This window comes from Pygoscelis adeliae, unplaced genomic scaffold (genome assembly GCF_000699105.1).
Source record: "Pygoscelis adeliae isolate BGI_AS28 unplaced genomic scaffold, ASM69910v1 Scaffold618, whole genome shotgun sequence".
In the NCBI taxonomy this organism is placed as follows: domain Eukaryota; kingdom Metazoa; phylum Chordata; class Aves; order Sphenisciformes; family Spheniscidae; genus Pygoscelis; species Pygoscelis adeliae.
Window position 1 is genome coordinate 143,554 of NW_008825280.1, and position 23,708 is coordinate 167,261.

A 23,708-nucleotide genomic window follows, 5' to 3' on the forward strand; every position below is an offset into this window, starting at 1 on the left:
GGAGGGGAGGAGTCATTTTGTTTTTGTTTTGCTTTGCTTGTTTGTTTGTTTGTTTTTGAACAGTCTTACTTTCATGGGATTGTACCACAATTGTCACTGCACTGCTGACTTCTGTCATTAGAGTCAAAATACGACAGAAGTAAATATCGCTATTATGTCAAGAGACAAGCATCCCAGGGTCACTCACTGCCTCTCCCTGTCATTATTCCCTGTGTCAGAAAATGGGGAATATCAGATAATGCAGTGAGGGGGAAGACGACAAAAAAAGAGAGAATGTGAATGTGTTTCCTGTTCTAAGCTGTCTGTAGTTAGCAATTTTGTTCTCATTTCAGTGACAAACTGTCCACTCCCCCTTAAACCTCAGAGATTAACTTTCAGTTATGCGTATGGACAAAGTCTCTTCACAAGATCTAACTGTCTGTCCAACAGGTTCAGTTAAGCATTACAGCTTTCTACTTCAAACTAAACAGTGCACTATAGTACATGTTCCAGTTTGGTATAAATACGTATGGACTACCTTATATAAACCATTCTAAAATTCTTAGCTGCTTTACAGTGCCAATAGCTCTGACAGCAGCCAGACCCAGAGAATGGACATGCTCCCTTTCTTTTAGCCTGATCTGAGACTTTACTAAAAGTGACCTGCATGGCTGCTGTACTACTGTCTTTATGCTCACTGATAAAACACACAACATTGTTCTTAATCTACAGGAAAAAATATTAATTACTACTGCTGTAAGATTAAATTAGACAAATAATTAATGCAGAAAAATACTCTTCAGGAGCAATAGTCTTTATCCATTATTTTAATAACAGAGTATCAGTGAAGAATTTGCTGTATTTGACTTTTTGCTGCTACTTCTGGACCAGCAAGTTTCCAGCCCATCTTTTTCTCTTCTAGTCTTATGTTTTAGCAAAAGGGAAATGCTCCCAACCTATTATAAAATTTACTTTGAAACTGAATATTAAATATCTGAATTTGTAAATTTGACTCCATTTAACTTAGATAAATGCTGACTTCTGCTTATAATTATACCATTAATAAATAGGTATTATTCCTATCAGGTTTTTTTGTAGTTGTTTAAATGTAAACAATTTAACAAATAAACCACATTAAGGATCTTCTTGACTATACTTAGCTTTCCTTAGCTCTTCCTGAGACACAGAAGATCAGAGATTTAATAATCTTGCCATATGTTCCCTCTAATAAAATGCATTTTCTATTAAAATTTAGCAATGCTAAAATCTAACAGGATGTGTATTATGAATGCTTCACTGTATGTGGATTCATTAACCTTAGTTAAATGAATAGAACAACCCAAAATTTAACATGACCACTGTCTACTTGCGAAGTTCTCCAGTGAAGTTTTGATAACTTATTCCTGTCACTTCAAAATTTTCCTTTTAGGACCCTATGAAATTCTCATTTCACAAGTGAAATTTCTTTTAAAAATTTTGTGGTTTATAGAATTTCCATTTTATAGCCAGTAAGATTTTCTGATACATTTTGTGAAAATAATTATTGTAATCCTTTTCTCTAATAAAACAATGAAGTGAAATCTACCCTAGAAAGACATATACCTTAATGTTTATATTATGTATGACTACCTTTCTTGATAACTAAGCTGATATCGGTTGAATCAAAAAGATCAATATTTTATTTCTTCTGCAGAGCTATATTGGCTACTTCGCAATCTCCATATGTTTGCACATAAATATTCCTGAAGGCAAACTAAATCAGCTAACGTTTGTAGTTGCCCAGTCCCTTTGCAAAACATATTATGCACTTAGGAAGAATTCAGTGTAAATCATCATCCTAGCCACGCAATTAAATACTATAAGCTTTCTTAACCCTCAGCTCAGACTTTCCTAATCTCAAAGGAAGCATGCCAGATGGCCAAGAACTAAGAATCAGAGGGCCACAGAGAAGTACCTGAAGCTCTTAGTGATATGGTGGAGAAACACCTTCTGTTTCAAGTTACTGCTGGGCCCCACTTAGATCAATTTGCTTTGCAGAACTCACATGCGATCCTCCCACGCTAACTAATACGCATGCTACCAATTTTCAAAAACTGTATTTTGTTGTCATGAATCTAATTCACAAACATTGAATTCTTGCTGGGCATGCACCACCTCTTTATCACAGTTATCACAGCGACAGTATGTTTGCTACATAACGACAGAGAGAATCCACTAACCACTGCACTTCTCCATCACCTTCAAACATATACACGTGTATACATATATATGTGTATATATTAAAATATATTAAATATTCTATATAGAAATAATGCATATAATATACATATATAATTGGTCTTCAAACATATATGAGCTGGCTGCCAGGCTGAAGGAGTAGTACAGCTCACTGCCACATGAGGGACAGATTAGGTCCCAGCTTTTTTCTCTGTGTCAAGAAGCAAATAATGGAAAAAGATTCCTCTTTTTCTATAGAGGAACATCCTTCTTCGGGCCAACACTGAGAATCGTTCAAGGCAATAGTGGCCAGCATTCTGAGGTGCCAAAGGATACCACCAGCCTTCATTTTCAGAGGAAGCATCTCAGAAACATCATTTTACTATGGCAGAACAATACTTCCCGTGAGAGGGGCTTTCTGCTACTGCAGGCTCAGAACAATGTAGCTTTGTGGCAAGCAAGCTGGTCAGCCGGATTGCCTATTGCAGCTGTACAGCTGCTAGACTGGCACCTGTTTAAAGACTCACCGAAACACAGTTTCTCCATCTGTTTCCAGTTGCCTAAATCGGTTCCTGTATTAAAAAAAAAACCCAAAACAAAAAAAACCAAAATGCTTCTTGCCTTTGTCGGAAGATAACAGTGTGGCCGTGGTCTCCTCGCCTCTGAAGACCATGAGTCTCATTCTGCTTTAAATTACAGGATCAGAAAACTTCATGTTTAAAAATGAGTCTTCTCTCTTTAAAAATAAATCACCTTGCATTACGAAGATGATAGTCACTGCTCAAGAGCAGGCCACAACTTCATGTTTTTGGACTTGGGTTTCTTAACAGAAATTCAGAAGGAAGCAATGAGAACAGGCAAACCTGGGAATGGAAAAAATGGGTTAAGAAGAAAGACAGGACTGAAATAGCAGGGAGTGCTTCAGGACAGGGTAGGAGCAGAGGGCACTGGCAGAGCTGTGTGGCGAGCCCAGGGCTGGGCTAGCAGGAGAGTTCAGGGCAGGAATGAAAGAGACTGCAAGTGCACAGTGTCAGCACGGAGCACATACAGAGCCAAACATCCAAAACCTGTCAGAAAGTCACAGTAGAACTAAAGTAGATTCCAGGTACAAAGCCAGCAGCAGCACTACAGAACACCTGCCTGTAGTATGCTTCATTCTAGCTCGTGTTTCCATGAGTAAAAAGCGATGATAAAGTTATTCATTTGAATGGTTCAAGACAATATAATAGCCTGGTTAAAAAAAAAAATAAGAAAATAGCAAGACTGAAGTCCTCTGGAAGGATGCATGGGAACATCAAGACTGGCTTGCAAAACTGAGTATAAGCCAGCAAAAGTGAAGAAAGGGGGACTTCCAAACAATTTAAACCAGGTTGGTGGATCAAATTTCTGTTGTAAACTACTCTGAAAAGTACCTGACGTTGCATTTAGTATTTTTCTATAATCTGAGAGATTCACCATTCCAGAGTATCATTTTCATTCTGTACAGTCTGGTTCATACAAAAAGCATTTTTAGAATATTAGACAGAGATGTGGTGACAAAGTTTAATAACAGAAAGAAAAGTGACATAAGCCTCACAACAAAAGACATGGTGGGGAGGGTGTAAAGGGGATTAAGAGATAAGAGTTGAAGAAGCACAGGGTACTAGAGAACTGTTCCAGGTGGTAGGCTAGTTTTAACCTAAGTAGCAGGGTGTTTGTATAAAAGTCCAGTGGGAGCTGAGCAGACAAAGATAAGAATGCAGATGAGGTCTGAAATACTTTTGCAAGTTCAACGAATGGGAAAACGGGCTCTGAAGATCTGATGCAGAGTCAAGAAAATTGCTGCCTGGGAAGGAGATAAAAGCAAAGAAAGATATTGCATCTAAGAAGGTGAGGGGTAAGAGATACCTAATGACTGATCACAGAGGACATGGGTAATGATATCAGAAAAAAGCTGTTCCAAAACTAATCACAACATATAGCATATGAAAAAAATACTTCCAAGGTGTCAAAGTAATGTAGCATTGGGTCAAATAGCCAGTTTGATATAAATCTGGTGTGTTCAAAGTGATTTATTCCAGAAATAGTTAAGGCAACTTTCTGTTAGGGTCTGTGTACAGAAAAGAAAAAAAATTTAAAAAATCACAAGTGAACTTTGATCAGATGTTCTTCAGTGACCAGTTCTACCTTTCCATTTAAGTAAGACTCCCACAAGTTCAGTGGTTGTAGCATTTCAGTCTATTACTGATAAAAGCTCACTGTTACGTGAGTGGTTCAACACCGCACCAAATCTCCCATTAACTTTTGCTCTTAAAGGTTATTTCAGTAAGTAGGTCAAGATAAACAGAGAAGCTGCTAGTAAGACTCCTAATTTGAACAATGATATCTCTACACCAGAGGTAGCTATCTGAACTAGAATGTCAATGCCCCTTTTTGCAAAATAAATCCAGGGATAGTGTTTTCATTTATTTATGAGGCATACTGTATATTTCTGGATCACAACCATGAATGATTTTGTTCATGTGCCCAAGCTTTGCAATGATAAGGAAAGCAGTGACCTTTGATTTCAAACTAAACAAACCATTTCATATTGGGCTATATTCATGCATACTCAGTATTTCAATTAGCCCGTGATTTCCTCAACAATACTGTTCACTCAAGGATGCCTAGCTGCCAGATGACTTAACTTTTCTTCCCTCCCTTGTACGTGACGATACCTTGCTCAAAGTAGCCATTACACTTTTAACTTGCTTGCTGAGGCATTGTTACAACTCCTTATGCCTCTTGGCTGATGGAGGAAAATCAATTTTGATCCCTCAGAAGCAAGTGCAAGTCTCCAACTTCACACGCCAATGTGGACAACTGCAGCTGAAACTGAAGCCAGATTAATTCACCATTCCAGTCATTTCATATTTATGCTGATACCTTAAGAGGTTAGGACATACGTGATTTATTGTTTTTAATTGGAGAAACGGGACAGAACTTCCTTCACATGAAAAAGCAGTTTGTCAAATGAAATTTACAAAAAGCAAATGAGATTTACGATGACAATGAGAACACACCTTAAATTTAAATTAACCTGCAGCTTAATGCAACACGGAGTATTACAACCGAATGCAAAAATCCTGCCACTGCAGGATTTTAATGCTACAATAATTCTGCTCTTCCTTAAAGGGCAACAATTCTGCCCATTCTTAGATAACCCAGTTCAAAACACATATTAGAACAGCAAGTTGAGGAATTAGTAGCCAAACTACAGTAACCAGGTGGTAGTAAATATATAGAAAGCATGTACATTTTCCCAACAGACACAAGTTTAACACTGAAAATATTCCAAGCAGGTATGAGAGAGAGGGAGGGGAGGAGGGAACTTACTATACTGCTTCAAAGATGCACTATACACATAATGCAGCAGTACAGGATACACTAACGAATGAAGGCAACTGAAAAGGCAGTACTCACCCAAAATATCAAATTGAAAAGGAACATCATGTATTTCAAACAACACAGGCAGCCTCTTGCCATGTTGCACTTCTTAAATTCTAAAAGGAAAACAAAGGATAGATCCAGGTAAAAGACCACGTATTTGCTGCCTTTGGGTGCACTGTATTTGTCACTTTTTACGCCAGTCCCAGTCCCAACGCCGGTCCCGGTTCCGGCCCCAGTGTGGCTCTGTGTGCGTGATCCAGTTGTACCATAGAAAGCTCCAGCAGTAAAACCTCGACCAAATTGCCTCCCTGAGGTAGAAGGTTTAGCAAAATCTGAGTCTTTGCTATCCAAAGATGGACTCCGGTGAATTGAAGAATCCTCACTACTTGACTTCTCCATGATCTCTCTTTTCACAGTTGTCAGATTTAATGTATAGCATCTCTCAACATTAAATGCATTGCCTTGCAAATACCACAGTGCGATAAGAGCTGTCTGTGTTTTGCTTCTCTTTTTCTTCGTACATAAATCAGATAATCACTGCAGAATTTATTCACTGCATTGTTGCTGGTTTTATTTTTTATAGCAATGTAAGCTGTACTCTATCTGTGGCATGGATTTATACATTAATATCGCATGCAAGAGCATACTCATGATTTATCTTGATGAATCAGTTATGCAGAACTTTGATTTTTATTCAAAAGAGCCATAAGCTCTTTCTCTCCGCTCCTAGTCTACAGCCCTCTAATCTATAGGCAGCAGATGGTCCTTGCATCCATTTCCAAAAAGCTTCTGCAGTACACCTGGGAGACTCTCCTCGAGCCGGAGCACTTTCCTTGCTCTCAGCTTCCCTCTGTGTCTCTCTGACTCTCTCTCACACGCTGTCTTTTTTCTTTCCACCCATTTGCAGTATCTCGTTCAGTAACGAGCCATCGGAGCGCACTGTGTTTCACTGCTGTTGCCGTGAAATCATCAGCAACTGCAACCACTGGGCATTTCCCACAGAAATCCCTGACCTAACTATCGAGTAATAAATCCACCCGCCTGCTTGCCCCTCCCCTCTGCTTTCCATCGGGCCAGTTAGCAGAAGCCTTCTCCCCCGGGGCACGCCTCCATGACATAATATCTTTAATAGGATTAGAATTACTCTTGACTATACAAGTGCACAACAGAAAACCTCTTTAAATGTCAAGTACTGTTTAGCTGTTTATGAGCTAGAACTGTGAGGTAGTGATACTCCTTTAATGCAATAAATACTGGAAAAGTATGGATTAGATAGACAGGGGCTAACCTCTCCCTGCTCATTAAATTAACAGTGACTTACATTTTTTTTCTGGCTTAAACAAATGCCATGGGACAAGGAACTGGAATAGACTAGCACCCAGCATACACTGAACAGGCACGTCTCAGTTATACATGCACATAATGTGACGCCATCACCTGCGATATAATTAACCATAACCAGAAAAGCAGAGCTGCCGTCTCTTACGGGATCATCAATCAATTCTTAAAACTCTTGAAATGTAAGGGTATCTGAACCTGCAGCTACTGACACTCTATTTAACTAGTATGTCAGAGATTGTTCTTCTGTATGGCTGTAAGCCATCTTACATCACAGGTAGTCTGTGAACTAGAAACGCTGACCCAAATGCCACGTTTCTTTTCCAGATAGTAGCGCAACATGCCTGCTAGGACTCTGAAACAGAGAGGGCATGATGTGCACGTGTGTCCGTGCGTATGTGTGCAAGTGCCTGGAGGGGAGGAAGAGAAATACTTCAGGGCACGCCTGTGCTTCCAAATTCGTCATTTTGTCGTAAGCGTAAAAGCAGCACACTGATGGTGCAAAGTGATACAGCAGATTTAAAATGCAGGTTATTCTTTTATTTTTGTAAAGAAAGAAACCATATTAGGAGGCCACTATGAAAGAAATACAGCTACCAGGAAAAGCAAAAATATGCACGATTTTCAACTGACCCTTTCACATGCACATTATAACGCACTGTTAATTATTTTATCAGGTATCTTTGAGAAAAGATAATACAACATTTATTCAATCTTAGATATCTATGCCCAAAAGCCCCTTAAAATACTGTAATTTTTAATGTAACAACATCCGAATCAACACCCTAAAACAGTGCTGTACCTTTCTTGACAGGCTTTTTCTGAGAAAAGATCCCTCCTCCATAAAGTACTTGGTGCCACGAAATACCCAGTGTTTGTACATGTAATATCTTTCTCTCACCTCTTCTGCTCTAGAATAACATTTTAACAACAGGCAGGCCCAAGCCTATATCAACAGCGTTTATTCACTTTGCTTTTCAAAAGTCATTTCAGAACCACCTGCATCAAACGTGTCCATCAGAAAGGCAACTGCAAGATGACCACTCACAGTGCATATGATAGCAGAAAAGGCTATCTTAACAACTTGGGTGTTACAAAACACCCAAGTAAAAAAAGCTAAATTAGCAGTGACCAAAGTAGAGTGGGGCATTTCTGTACACGCCTATGGTGCACATACAAACTTCAACATGAGCAGTCACCAAGAACCAACTTTCTCAGAAAAAAACACGGAAGGGACTTGTAGGCCACAGCCAGGTACCTGCCTTGGACACTCAAGCCTGCACGGGAAGTCGCAATTCAAACACAAAGCAAATGTCTGAGCAAATGTTTTAGAAGTCTGAAAAAAACTCTTCTGTTTGAAAATTCACTTACTGGCAGTGTAAAGTTGTGCCATTGCAATCCTATGCTGCAGCTAGATACTTTCAGTGGTTTTTACTTGTCATACAAAATTGAGCTCTCAGCCAAAAAATTATGAGAATGGACAAGTATTTTAAAGCATTTTTTCCTGTTGCACCCATTGGTTTGCCATAAAATTTACACTGATGGAGACTAGCTTCAGCAAAAAAAAATGCTGTGCACTTGTGAAAACTAATGCAATATAAATATTTGCCTTAGCTTCCCACATGAGATTACATGACAATAATAAATAATCCGCCCTCCTCAAGGTTAAATAACTCAAGGAATATTTTGTAATAAAAAAATCTCGACAAATCCAATCACAGTTTGTAAATAGAGGAAACATTTCTATTGGTGGTTAAAAAAAAAAAAAGCAACACAACTCTCCCTCCAAGCTTATTTCTTTCAAGTTTTCATTGTTAGACCTTATTGAACTTTTCCAGTTTTCTATTTTTGCCTTCAAATACTACAAAAGATTAGTTTTCTTTACCATTACCTGCAATGCATCTTCCGTTAATGGTTCTCCATGACTGATCTACATCACAGTTTATACTTCAGAACGAACAACCAAAGACACACATATAGCCAATAGCCAGCTTCAAAATCCAAGCCTGAGAAAGAAGCTGTCCTGGTTTCGGCAGGGATAGAGTTGATTTCCTTCCTAGTAGCTGGTACAATGCTGTGTTTTGGATTTAGGATGAGGACAAAGTTGATAACGCACCGATGTTTTAGTTGTTGCTAGGTAGTGCTTACACTAGCCAAGGACTTTTTAGTTTTCCATGCTCTACCGACTGAGAAGGCTGGAGGTGCACAAGAAGCTGGGAGGGGGCACAGCCAAACTGGCCAAAGGGACATTCCATACCATGTGACGTCATGCTCAGTACATAAACTGGGGGAAGCTGGCCGGGGGGGTCCGCTGCTCGGGGACTGGCTGGGCATCGGTCAGCGGGTGGTGAGCAATTGTACTGTGCATCACTTGCTTTGTGTATTATTATTATTATTATCATCATCATATTATCATTTTATTTCAATTATTAAACTGTTTTTATCTCAACCCACGAGTTTTTCTTACTTGTGCTCTTCCAATTCTCTCCCCCATCCCACCAGGTGGGGGGGAGTGAGCGAGCGGCGGCGTGGTGCTTAGCTGCCGACTGAGGTTAAACCACGACACACGCACTAGGGCAAACACAGTTCCGGATCAGCCTCCCCTCCCGCTGTGTACAAAGGAAACGTATGACCCTCTTACGGTTATGATGCTGTTGCCAGGGAGACTTTACAAGCTTCAGTAGCCTTCCGCCACTTGAATTTGCGGCCACGGAGCAGCTTTACAGATTAGATGCCACTTCCTCCTGCTGGAACTCTAACTCAGTATTTATGTAGCTCAGTTAATAAATCACACAGAACTGCTTATTTGCTGAAAAAATAAGCAGTGAAAAAGATGTAACCCATTCATCCAGCTGTGTTTTGACTAGCTACTGCACTTAACTCTGCCTCTGATTGAGATGTAAGTGGTAGGTGTTGCTGCAAGGCCATACAACACCACCTTACGGTGGTCCCACTTGACAGTGTAACATCAGCACGGGAACAAACACATTTTGCTTCACCACAGATCTCACCTCTGTTAAGTAATTAGGGCATAAAAAACATTCAAAAGGTCACTCTATACTTCATTAATCTTTGATTCATTAATCTTTGATTACTGAATCACAGAATTTTGTTGCCGAGAGGTGTCTCCACATCAAGAAAATCATTTCAGTCCCCCACACAAATGCCTGGGACAAGGTAACGAACATCAGTCCATCGCATCTAAATGGCTCAGCCAAGTATTAAGGGTAAGAATTTAGGCCACTTTCAGATACCAGGTATGAAAATAGATGTCACAATGGGTGTAGCAGAAAAATGGAAAGGAAGGGTATTAGTAATAAGGCCCAAACAACATAGGCTGATTCTGCTACTGAAACTGATTTACTTGGTTCCCTCCTGGGAGCAGTCCACCATAGTCCTCAAAATAGAGATCCCCACAACTTCAGTTTTTACTGGCAGTCACAAAATATTTAATATTTTTTCTCAGCCCTTAGTTTTATCTCACCAGAACTTCAGTGCCAATTACACCCAGCTACAGTGCTCCTGAACCCCTCTGTTTCTGCCCTCTTCAGCTGTTTTTGCACAACTGGCTTACGGAACCATACTGCAAAACAGAGCAAAAGCTGGCCAAGTTTATACACATATTTATAACCATGTATTTATAAAGACATAATACAGATATAAAATGTACTTCAGCAATATATAAAAATTATGCTTATTTTTCCCCCTGTAAAAGTTCCAAATCCATTTTACAAGACATTCCCCTTAAATGACCTTGCTGATCCAGTGAGAGGGAGAGGGACTACAATAGGCAAGAACAGGAACAAACACTGAAGACTGAGCAAAAATATCTTACAGTTTTTTTATGGTCCCCCATGATTCCTGACTTGAAAATATGAAACTCTAGGAGCTTTTAAAAAGGGAAAATAAAAACTCCAGTCACCATGATATACAAGCCATTTTACAACTTATTATATATTTTACCTTGCAATTTCTATTACGTAGGATAGTGCTACTGTCACTATTTTAAATATGGGGAACTCGAGGACCAAGACATTTGCTGAGGATTAATAGGAAATTGCTGGCAGAAAAGCAGACCGAATCTGCGCTTCACATGGCCTCAGCTAGTACACCAACCATTGCACCATTCTCAAATTAATTATTTTTAGAAATCATGAGTTTTAGTAACCCTGCCACATGTCTTCAGAACAATACTGAGCCCTGCAGAGACACACAAATACATACACTATCAAGTGTTCGAGGGATATGGTTCTTAAATTCACTCTTTTCTTTTGAATTATATTGACCAAGAACTCAATTATACAAGCCTTCCTCAGGGTACACTAGGTAGATAAAGAATTGAGATTGCTGAGTATAAACTCAATGACTACATCTTTCCAGTCACTGCTCCGAATCCTGGAAGGCCATGAGAAGGAGATATGGAACAAGAGTTGGAAAGAATAGCTTAAGACTCTGGCATACAGTTGTATACAGATGAAAGCTCAATTTAAAAAAAAAAACCACACAATTGATTTTGGAATAAGCTTAAAGGGAAAAGAATGTCCAAAAAATTGAACTGAAATCAGTATCACATGAGAGAGAAAAACATGGAGTTCCCAGGACTTCCATGCTCCCGATTCCATAACAAAGAGCTTAGAGTCCAGCAAGTCAAAATACCTGGAGTTCCCAAGACTCTCAAGACTGCAGGATTTATAACCAAAAACCTGGACGCTCTGAGGGTTGTATCCCACATCCTGGGGCCTTCCAAGCTCCCAGCTTGCATGCTGTAAATCCAAAGCATTCTGCCCATCATGGGACTGGACAGAAACAAGGTAGGTTTCAAGGACAACTTTGTATGGTAGACAAGTTTTGAAACCTGCCTGTGTTTTTCAGAACCAAATATCCCAAGCCGTGTTTTACCTTTGACACACTTTCTTTTTCCAACAGGAAAAGCCTTCCATTAGAAGTAACTTCAGTTTTGGAGTCTCCAATCACTGATCATAGCTTCCCACATTATTTAGAGCATATATGAACAGCTTGTTTGTTATAAATGCTAAAAAGAATCACTACCAAGTGTTTAGAGAAGAGTGAAATGCATACTTAGTTTCCCTACTAGCGTGACCAGCAGCCATTTCTAATACCTCCAGAAAACCACCACTTCCTTGGGCGCTTGATGGATGGACAGATGACAGAGGGAGAGACTGGATTCATTAAGAAACAGACTTACTCACAGCTGGTACCTGCGATCTGACCAGTAAATTATTCTCTTCTAATGTTTTGTGAGAGAGGACAGAGACAAGCTCACGCCCTTCTCTCTTCACCCCGTAGCAGGACCAAGAGTGTCCAACAGGCATCATCTGACCCTCAGTTCCACCTGCAGAAGAAAGCCACCTCCAGAGGCCAGGTAAAAGGACCTGGGACAGGTAAATGTGCATACAGCACAAGTTGGAAGGAAAACACAGATACTCAGATGGGTTCTTTGAGGCTGGGCTCCACGTTCTGGGACTCCACCTAGCATTGGCATAGCTGAAGAAAAGGAGGCCTGGCAGAGAGACAGGAGTGGGACAGCACTCCAGGATGCAGGAACCGTGTGAAGGAGCACCCCTGAGAAGACACTGAGTTTGAGATCTATGGGGAAAGGATCTGTTCTTACAGACATAGGAATTGAGTGTCTAGCCACCTCAGTACAACACCCACCTTCATCAGTCCTGACTTCACCCAGAGAAATGATCTTTCTTGAAATTGTTACTGGAGAGGAAATGAATTAATCTGTTTCCTCTGACACAAGGGCACTAGCATAACAGCTCGTGGTTGCTTCATCAGCAACACAGTAACGCTCCTTGCCTCCCCAAGGCAAAGAGGCAAAATCTCTTTGAACAGCCGAAATTAATACTTTCTAGTTTATACTTATATATACCAATAAGAACAGTTTATCCTTCTAACATGGGGCCCTCACTGGAGGGATGATCAAGAAAATAAGACCCCGTTATAAGACCTTCCACTGTGCCAAACATTCTATGTCATTTGGTCCCTGGGATTTCCATTAAAAATCATGTACTGCCGAGAGTGCATATGTGGCTGAGATTTCTCATTTAGGATTTCACAACAGAGACAGAATGAGATTCTGTCTCAAAATTGTACAAAGGAATTAGTTGTAAACCATGTCAGGGACCTTAACCCACTGTGATCAGATGCAGATGATGACTTGATATGCTAATGCACAGGAGACATGGGAGATGAGGGTCAAAGAGCAATATGGGGTCCCAAAGCTAAGAAATTGTGATTATGTCACACCGTCATACCAGCTGACCCTCAGGGGCCCTCAGACTGAGCAGAAAGAATGCCTGAGTTTCCAAAGCGGCAGAAAAACGTAACTTTATAAAAAATAGAAATCCTGCTACCTACATTTAAACTTTTAAATCAAAACATTTGCACTAGCGCAAGGATCTTTGGGAGTTTTGTTTTCACTTTACAAACAACATCAAGTACTACGCTAAATCTGAAAGAAGCCCTCTAAAGATTATGTTAGAATGCAATTCACCATTGATGTTTTCACCTTTAAGAACTAAAGCCTAGAAAGTCTATTTATTGTTTGTTTCTGAGAAGCCCTTGAAGTCAGAGTCTTCTTGGGCTTGGCAGTGTACATATGGAGATCAAATCAACCCATACAACAGACAGTCTACAATCCAGGCAGAAAACAAGACATTAATAGCTGGCTCTGAATATAACTACTACATTGGACATTTTTTTTTAAAGTCCCAAAACTACCTTAGCAATTCTCCCACTAGCAGGTGGGAGAAAATAGAAAATATGAGGGGCAAGAGAAAAGCATGTGCCCAAGCAGATAGGCCTATCCTGCCAGGCAGCAGAGAGTACCAGATGCTTTGGAGCAGTCTGTTTATGCCTTTTAGCATAAGAATCTGTATTACAGGGCATTTATCTCATCTTCTATATCAATGAATACATTGTTCCATCTCCATCAACAGCTAATCCTTCTTAAATTCTGCTGAGAGCTTAGCCTCAATATCTTACGGCAGTGAGTTCCAAAGGTTCCATATGTTAAAAAACACAGCATCTTCCTCTTACTCACTGTCAGCATTAAGCCTTCCAGCTCCATCCTCTGTTCTGGCACTCATACTCACCCCATAATTCATTATTTTGTAATCCTCCATTACATCCCATGTCATTTGTCCTTCATTAATCATAAGCACTTATCTTTTAGGTGTCTCCTGTTACTGAAAACTCTCTGACTCCCTAATAATTTCAGTTAACCATCTTAGGGCTTCTTTCTAATTGAGCTATGTTTATACCACAGTCTTTTCCAATCTGCTGATGAAAAGATCTTCTTTTGAAAGGACAAGAGTTAATATTCAAATTCAAAATTAATTTAATAAATTCTGTTTCTATCAACACTTTACCTTTACGAAAGTGAAGTCATTCAAATTCAACAGACCTTTCTTCATCATTCCTATTCTACTTTTCTACTTCAGATTCAAAATTTGGTCTCTGAAAAGCTCAACATTTCAGAGCCTAACAGGAAAATCCTTGTAGTTTAAATTCTGTATGTTACCTGTAGGAGGAAAGGGGCTTTCCTCACTACAACAGCATTAGTTTAATACCAGTTACTTGTAAAATCATCAATAAGCCCATCTTCGAGTCAGGGACTCCTTGTAAAGAAGCTAACATAAGCCAAACCAAGCCTTGGCCATCAATGATGCAAATAAATGTGCGGTACCAACTGCTGTCCCCTCCCAGTACACAAAAAAGCATATGCAGAGAAGTGCTTTTCACTGCACACAGAGAAAACAAGATCAAGGGAGCAGAAAGCTGTCAACCATGGTCAGGAAGGCAGCAACATCATATCCCTGATGTCCCCATGGGATGAAACATCGCAAATCAGATCTCCAAAACCATGCTTTGAAATTAAAGACCAAAAAAAGAAAGCAGGGGCGAGGAAGCGAGAAGGGTTTTTCTTATTTACCACCTATTTTTTGCAAAGGTAAGGTACATGATCTGAGTGCTTCTCTTCCACTCCCACTTTAAATGACAACTTAGATTTTCATGTCTTCCCAATTGACTACAGTTTAAAGAAAGCTAGAAAATAGCAGAAGGCTTTTGCCTATCATGAGAGATGACATGCCTCCTCCTCTTGGACAGTGTAGGAGGACTTCATTAATACCAGAATTCTTCTACCCTGTCCAATGTGTACAAGTCCCTTGAACAAAATCAGGTGGATATTCTTTAATCTCTGTTCTAAAGAGGCTATCTTTCACCAGCAGTCTGCTGTTCTGAATTAACTGACAGCTGGTGTCCATGTATTAGCAGAACTATTAAACTTTAAAACAACCAAATTAAAAAAAAAACCTCATACATATGGCTCCATCTGAAGAAAGAACAACGAGAATGATATGAGTATTCATTTTTTAAAGGGAGCACACACATCTCTGAAACCTCCTCAATTATGCCATGAAGGAACATTTCTAGGCGCATTCCTTTCACAATTGAGTGAATTCCTTCATTGCTAAAATATTCATTTTTTGGCACTTAAGCATAAACAGGTGTGATTCCATGAATGGGGACATTTAAAACCACTGCATCAGGGCTGGCAGAGACCCAGATGTCTACAATGACCAGCAAACTTACACCATTATTTTAGGCTCCCTTCCCCATTAATTCATCATCAGCCCCAGCCTCCAACTTAAGACATCGCTGAAAGTGACAGACTGATTACCTTACTGGAGAGCAATCCCCTCAGAGATATGTGAGTTATCAAAAGGCTGTTTGCCAGCAACATTTCCAAGCAAAACCTGATCCCAGCTTCCACCTTCAGGTCAAAGAGACACAGCTTTCATAAAGGAGTCAAACTGCCAAATTAATCAACTACCTGCCCAGAGCCTGCAGCCTCACAGCTGAAAGTTGTCAGCAGAGTAGGCTCAGTTCAAGCCACAATACAAGGTTCCCCTCTGCTGGGCCCCCTGCATGACCTAGGGCAGAAATGTCTGGAAACAAGGGTGGGATCTAGCCTCTACAACCATTCAGTCCCCAGCCTGCTCCCAGCCCTCCCTGAGGTCTACCAACTGTGGTAACAAGCTACATTGCCTAACAATTCCCTGCGCATACCTCCTTTTGTCTTTCAAGGGAGACATTCCTGAATTCATGGGAAACAGTTTTTGAGTAATTCAAGATAACTCGAGCATACCTGAAGTGCCATTAACAGCACTTCTCAAGTTCTGATCAAACCACTGCATAACAGCCACATTTCATCCTGCTGGTTTGGGCTGGACTCTCTTCTATGGCTTCCAACAAACTTCCACAACATCTAGCCAGTGCAAAGTCCATGGACTCCTTCCTGTCTTGAAGCTCTTTAGATTTATAAAAACAATCCTATCTGAGCATCTGCATCTGCCCTTGCAATAAAGCTTATCTACCCTCACAATAAAGCTTCTTGCATGTTGTGTGGTAACACTGTGGGATATGGTCAACTTCAACATTAAAAATAGGATGTGCCTGTAATGTGACAGTCATGCAATTAATGCTTTTTGCTTTGCCAACAACAACAAAGTCAGATGTAAATCCCAAGAGGAGGCAGATACTTTAGCCACCTTACTCATCTCACAAGAATGAGGCTAAGTAGTTCCCATCTATTCTGCATGAGATACAAGAAAGGGTGTAAAAATGAAACCAAGGTAAACCTCTTACTATAATCCAGCAGGTTTACGTAACAGTGCTGCTATTCATGAGCTTTGTGATCGGTGTCAGCTCTTATTACAAGGGTGTGAGAGATTTAAAATGACAAAGGAGGAAAGGAAAGCGAAAAAAATCAGAGTACAGTTTGACGTGACCCTGTCTAGCAAGCCACAAAAAAACATGCAGCAGTTCAATTACCTGATTTACACTAGGAGCTACTTAACTTTACAGTATATTAATTAATGAGCTTTTCTAAAGGCAGAAGTATAATGGCAAAACATAGTTTTATGACCTTATCCACATTAAGGAGGACTCATTTACACATGGTGAGAATGCTGTGTGCTAGCTGCAATACCAGGCATTCAGAGCCTAATATGGGGTGTAAAGAATGGATGCAAGCATGTTTGACTCTTTTCCAAAAGCTAAGCCGACATTCACCCAAGCCCACATTCACTTGAGTTTTGAAAAAGTTTATTCGTACCATCAGTGTCTCTCAGAGATGAGAAAATCAAGATACCCTTGATCAGCAGCCAAAAACTAAGAACCTTGCAAAAATTCCTCATAGTGGCATCTGGAAGACAAAAAAGTGGTTTTTGGAGGGGAAAACTACTTGTGTCATTCAATCTGCTCTGGTCTACTTAAGCGTGTAACAAGTATGCGGTACTTACAGTATGAAATATCAGTTGGCCTTTAGAAGCAGCACTTTGTTAATTCATCACAGGCAGATATTTTCCATTTACAAATTAATTGGGATGCTGGCATTTTGCTTCAGAAGCAACCAACACGATGCTTCATGCTATGCTCTGCAGACTGGTTCAGAGGAATCTATCAAATACATGGCCATAATGGTAAATGGTGTGTTTCCAGACAGGTTTTTAAACAACATGAACTAAGCTAAAGGCTTCGAAAATGCAATACCACATAAGGGTAGACAGTGCTAGTTTTGGTCCAAATATGCCTTGTAGGAGTCAAATTTGATGCCCATAGCAACGATATGTATATGATCTTTCTCTCTTCTCTCCTAAATGTCCAAGTCTAGGCTAATTTCAAACTTAACCTAATTTACTGAAAAGGCTTTCCAGACTTCTCCCCTTCAGAAGAATAAGTTAATAGTAAATCTGCAATAATATAATCCATGTGGTAATGTTTTGTTTGCTTTTATTATTGACCCTATAATCTCAGTGTCTATAAAACAGATCTATACAGGTTTGGACATCAATGCCCCTAACACGAAAGATACTTTGCTCCCTGGATTTTATCCAGCCTATGGGTTCTCCTTCTGTGTTATTTTTCTCATATGCTCATTTCTTATGTTGCACTAGTCCCTTTACTGCCAAGAATCTGGCCAGAAGAAACAAAATTCTCTCAGGCCACCCAAAGACTTTCAGAAGAGGTTTATGAATTCGTCATCCTATCCCATATCTGAAACCCGACTTTTCTAAATTGACCACATCTCAAGTCTTCTCCTCCCCCACCTCCTTCTGTGCTGTTGGTTTTATTACAGTTCACTCTTTTACAGTACTTAGTGTTTCTATTCCAATAGTATGGAAACTTATATTAAATATTTATCAGTAATGGGGTTACTTCCTTCTACTGCAAGCTGAAGCAAGATAATTTGGCAAGATACAATCATGAAAAGATTCTGTATGTTTGTCTCTTTTTGAAGAAATACTATACTCAAATACGCAGCTTTAAAAATTATTCCAACCAAAACCTGATTGCATAAACTGCACTCTGAAATCCCATGTTTCCTGTATTCCAAGGATTGCTAAATCAAGTCAGCTCAGTTCCCTGTGTTTTCTTCTTTTAAATCAACTTGAATGCTTTCTGCCCCATACACTGAAAACAAAGGTTCAGAAATTGTAACTATTGTAAGTAATTTGGCCTGAGACTGAAAATAAAGAAGGATAAAAAAACTCTTCTCACTCCCTGACAGCTGTACCACTGAAACTCTGTAGGTTTAAAGGAAACAAAAAGCAATAAAAGCTTAATCAATAGAATCAGGAGTTATGGATCTCTGAACATACAAAGGGAACAGAGCTGATGAATTGGAAGGTGCAGTTTCTCTTTCTACACAGAATATTTTTCCAAACAGTATGATGCTTTGCACCTGTCCTGTAATTCAATGCCAGGTTTATGCATTATGCTGCAAATACTAAGAAGACTAAGAAAGTGTCTTGATCATTTCAAAGAAACCTTATTCCAGTTCAGTGCCTCCCACAGAGTGCCTATCGCTATTCTGTAGCACTCTTAGCTCCATTTATACAGATGTCTCAGTTTTGTCCCTACCTAATACATCTGCTATGTTTATATAGTCTCTCTCAAATATTGATGATCTCTAACTGAGTCTAAAGGACTACATCAATACCAAGCTGTAGGCGGGGAGGGGGGAGGAGGGAGTAATGAATTCTTCCCTATGAATTGTTCCCTAATGAATTGTTCCTAGGCACCAGAACCTTCAAAATGTCTATCACAGAACTATCTTGATACATTTTAAACATCCTTCATATTTAAGATCTGGTTATTTTTATTTTAATGTAAAGGACAAATACTTAAAAGCCAAAGAATCCAAAACAGATTTCTACACAGGGTCCTGCATTCTCAAGCAGTGAAAAAAAAAAACCCAGACCACTTAAGGCCTGGCACGGTACACTGCTACGTTATTCCTGCAAAGTTCTGTCAACCAGATTCCCTCTCAGATTTCACAGGCTGGTCACCAGTAGCTCTTACGCACAACCTGTAAATCACATTTTTAAAGCAACCAGGGACCCTTCGAAATGAAAAGTCAGATACACATTATTGACGCACATTTCTCAATACTGGGAAATCTTAAAGGATTGACTTCTATCACAGAAGATAAAAGATACACGCCTAGGGACAGAATTCCAAATGAAGATACCCTCAAGAGATGCTACACGTTACTTTGAAATAAAACTTTCAGCTCATAAAATGTTAATATTAGTGCTTTAGGCAGACACTAAGGTCAGGACAGATGTGCTGCCTAACACCTGAAAGACTCTCACTTTCCCGAAGGCTAATCAATGTCTTCCAATAACTAAAAGGCAGTTACAGAAGATGGTGGTACTTTGGTCACAAGGATGCATGTTGGCAGGACAAGAAATAAGTTGCTCAGGGGAAAATTTGGTCTGGATATAAGGGAAAAAAAACTTCAGTGGAAGAACAATTAAACTTTGGAATAGACTGCTTAAAGAGATGGCAGAATCTCCCTCACTGGAAATATTCAAGACTCAGCTTGACAGGGGCCTGGATAACCTAAACGGAGGCCCTGCTTTCAACGGAAGGGTGGACCACATGCTTTCCAGCAACTCTTTCCAACCTAGACTTTGCTGTGATTCTAACATTTTGTCCTAATATCCAAAACTTGAGTCAGTCACTGACCCCAAAGATGGGCTGTACAATTCCCTACCACAGCATAACGCCTCCCCAGAGTGCGAAAGACTGACATAGAACTCCATGGTGCACAGCTCTCTAAGGACAGAGTACTAGTGACTTGCTTACAATACAAGTAAGTACAATTGCAGGCACTGACAAACTGGCAAACTGAAGTTGCTATCACTCTGATGAGGAGAGGAAAAAAAGATGTTTTTCTTATCAGTACCTAGATTTGACAACCTCATCCTATCAATTGAGGATCTACAGATCATAAAGCCTGTCTGATCTGTGTGAATTAATTTGGTAGTTACCCTTTCTAATCTGTTAACTATTGTCTTCTTGAAAAACACGTTTAACAGAAGAAATAACACTACAAATTCCAGTCTTTCCCATCACCATGTTCTGCATTTTTTTTGCCCTACTGGAGTGTGAATCCAATACAGGGGTGTATTTGTCAGAATGCAGGACCTTCCCCAAGGAAAAGAATGTAATTTATTTGCAAAAGCAGGGATTAGTAATTATTTAAAGGTAATCCATCTGCCCCTAGAGATGTACCGGCTGCGCAGATGAAGGGCTGTTTTAATCTCCTCAAGAGTAAATTTCTGAAAGATCCCAAATTAAAGTTGTTTGTATGGGAGAAGAAACCTTGATCCTTGAACACAGAGATGCTGGAATTTCTGTTGGTGTTGCCACTATGTCATGACAGTGGAAAGCTATTTAAGGACTTTGATCTGACAAGCTGATACAGTTTTAGATGTAATCCCATCTCCTTAACTGGGCATTATCGACATAAAATAATGTCAGTTTTTACAAACAGTCTAGAAAGTTGTTTCAGATACATCTTGTGTTGCAAGTCTCCCCCTACAGCTTTCCTATCATACTGTTCTCTTCTCATAGCCCCAGTGAGGAAGAAAGGAGAGTCTGTGAAACTCAGCACAAATCAATCAGTGGAGAAGAGGGGAGGGAGAATAAGGAAAGGAGTGGGAGAAGAAGAAGAAGGGAGAAAATTCCTTTACCCACTCAAACGCCTTAGTTCAGGGCATCTCAGATGCTACTGTAATAACAGTGAATAAAACTTTTTGAACAGGAGTCTGACCTTAGCAGCTGTCGTTCCTTTAAGTGCTAAAAGAGATATCAGACTGAGTATTCGAATAATGTGTACTTGTCTGATTACTAAAGCTTTTCATCAAAATACTGAGTAAAGGACTAGTCTTTCAAAGGAAAATGCAATTTACCAAGCAAAATGGTGCTACATCTGGCCACATCCCCAAATAATTGCTTTATTGTTAGAGCCTTTAACAGATACAGACAGTCTTGTCATTGGGCTGAGCCCGCCTAGATGTTTCATTCTGTAGCAGACATACATGGTGTGTTGTTTTCCTTGGGATTTTGAAGGATTATTAGTCACATTGTCTCTAACCTCTTTGTCAGGAGCTCTTCTAATGGCAAGCATTAGCATATGGAAACACCTCCTCTGCAGTGTTTTGCTGTCTCTTTACTGTGCTATTTTACAAGGAGCATAAAATATGAAGAAAACAAACAAGCAAACATGCGTTTGTTCCTTGGGTGCTAATAATGCTAAAGAGCTATTTTGAGGGAACTGCAGAAAGAATTGAAATCTTTTTAACTTCCCAACTTCCAGTACTCATGTGACTATAAGACACAATTAATTTTGATGATCAAGTTAAAGAATCCTATGCACATACCTTCAAAGTGCTGTACATTCCTTTCATTCTTACAGAATCAAAGAGATTTTCATACCCTGACATGATTTATCTTTTCAAGGCTAACGTGAGTAGCCATGCGGGTTGACAACAGAGTTTCTTCCCATAGCAAGTGACCATATTCTATGTTAAACTAGCATTGCCTGCTGCAACTCAGAAGAAAAACAACTTGCAGTCCAAAATAAAAACCCACGGCATACTTCCTTTTTAAGCTCTAAAAGAAATACAGCTAGCGATAAACCTAAGTCATTCAGTGGTCAATGCTAGTTTATCCTGGTGGCCCCTTTGCCTCCACACTTGCTAAAGAAAAAACAAAAAAAAATCTACCTCTTTGCTATAAACAAAGTTGCAACATGGCAACAGCAACAGATTCTAGCCACTCTTCCTTCCCCAAATCACATGACTTATTTTCACTCTGGATTTCTAAAGAAGTAAGATTTATGCAACCCACGGCATACTTCCTATAGATTTCAAAAATAATAAGCAATTCTTCTGTTCCTAACAGGATCAGGTCTCCCTGAGATTTTTAAAAGTCTCATTTCAGCATGTCAGTACAGACAAGCGCACGCTTAAAGCTGTTACAAGAGTAACTGTCTATCAGCTTCAGTCAAACCTGAGGGAAGGGAGCAGGCATGGTGCCATACGAGGCCTGGAAACCCAACCCAACACACAGCAGCATGTGTTTGGGGTATCAATAGCAGCAAGGAGGAACAGTCTGCAAGGCTGACCTGGAGCCTGCGTGAGGAACGGGCATGCACATGACTCTGGGCTCGCAGTCTGCACGTCGTGCTCTTACACTGCACAGCCCTATCAGAGGGACATAGGGGAGATCTTGGAGTCTGGGTGGTGTGGAAGGTGGGGAAGGAAGGGAGAAGTCTGTAATGAGGTCAACCATAAAAGTCCAAAAGAAAATCAGAACTCATTCATTCTTCTTTTGGGAGAATTTTAAACGGGAAAAGACAGAACTGGAGCTGCGCGGTTACACCTTCACCTCTTACAGTGTGCAGAGCAGCCTCAAGTACACATTCACAACAGTAGCAGAAAGTGAATATCCACAAGTCAGGTCATGGTAGTTTGACAGCTGTACTCATGAACCTTAGGTATGTGCAAAATGGCCCAAGTGTAGGGCCATTTCCAGTGGAGGGCATTCTGCAAGGAAATTTATGGACTTCCACCAGAAAGTGGCCATGACTTGACTGGATGGCAGAACCTTTACGTATTAACCTGAACATCATTTTTATTTCTGTGCCTATCAGGATTAAGTAAATACTTTTTTCTTTTTTGCAAACAACTGAACCTGATTCTTATGACCAGGCACAGGTGTCCCTGGAATCGTAACAGCTAGCTAAAAGAAATTACATGCCTTATATGAGAGCCAGACCTCTGAAGCTGAGACAGTGTTTCACTAAAGACATTAGAGGGAGTTTGATTGAAGTTGTCAGCTGAGCAGAAGTCAACCTGAATGCAATAATCAAAGCAGCATGGCTAGGAGGAGATGAGGCAGAGGCTCACTTTAAAGGCTGCCCTCATACAATCACTGAAAAAAGGATCCCAAAATACTCAAATATTTTAGTCATTCCACACACAGCTCTTGCAGTTCTCAGGCAATGCTCAAATAGACCACGCCCAACAACATTCAGAACAATTTTAAATTTTTTTTTACCACAACTGTTATTTTCTACAATACGCACAAAATCAGGTAACAAAATAAAGCAATACACTCCACCCTAACAGCACTGAGTCATCCAGAATGCAAGATAAATACTAAGATGAAACTGAAGACAGAAAGTACTAGTGATAGTTCAAGCTATTAAGTTTATATACAAAAATAAAGACATACTAATATCCAGCCGTGTATGCTTATTTCTCTGGTTCAACCAGCAAACAAGCCTTCAAGAGTCTAGCACAGACTTGTAACTGGGATGCAGTCCTCATTCAATACATTCTTCATATAAGCATCGTTCCCTGGGCTTATGTTCTGAT

The 23,708-nt window shown here is 39.9% G+C and overlaps 1 protein-coding gene across 2 annotated transcripts in view; it reads right to left on the minus strand.

The window, feature by feature from the left end:
• Positions 1-23,708, minus strand: part of TSPAN9 (tetraspanin 9) — a 190,389-nt gene that overhangs the window by 107,788 nt on the left and 58,893 nt on the right. Inside the window, exon 2 of one of the 2 annotated variants that reach the window (XM_009329865.1) lies at positions 5,638-5,717. In XM_009329865.1, the coding sequence (XP_009328140.1) occupies positions 5,638-5,700 (63 nt within the window). In that variant the 5' untranslated portion in view covers positions 5,701-5,717. Of the gene's footprint in view, positions 1-5,637; positions 6,599-23,708 lie in introns of those variants that run through there. The other variant, XM_009329864.1, reaches the window with a different exon arrangement.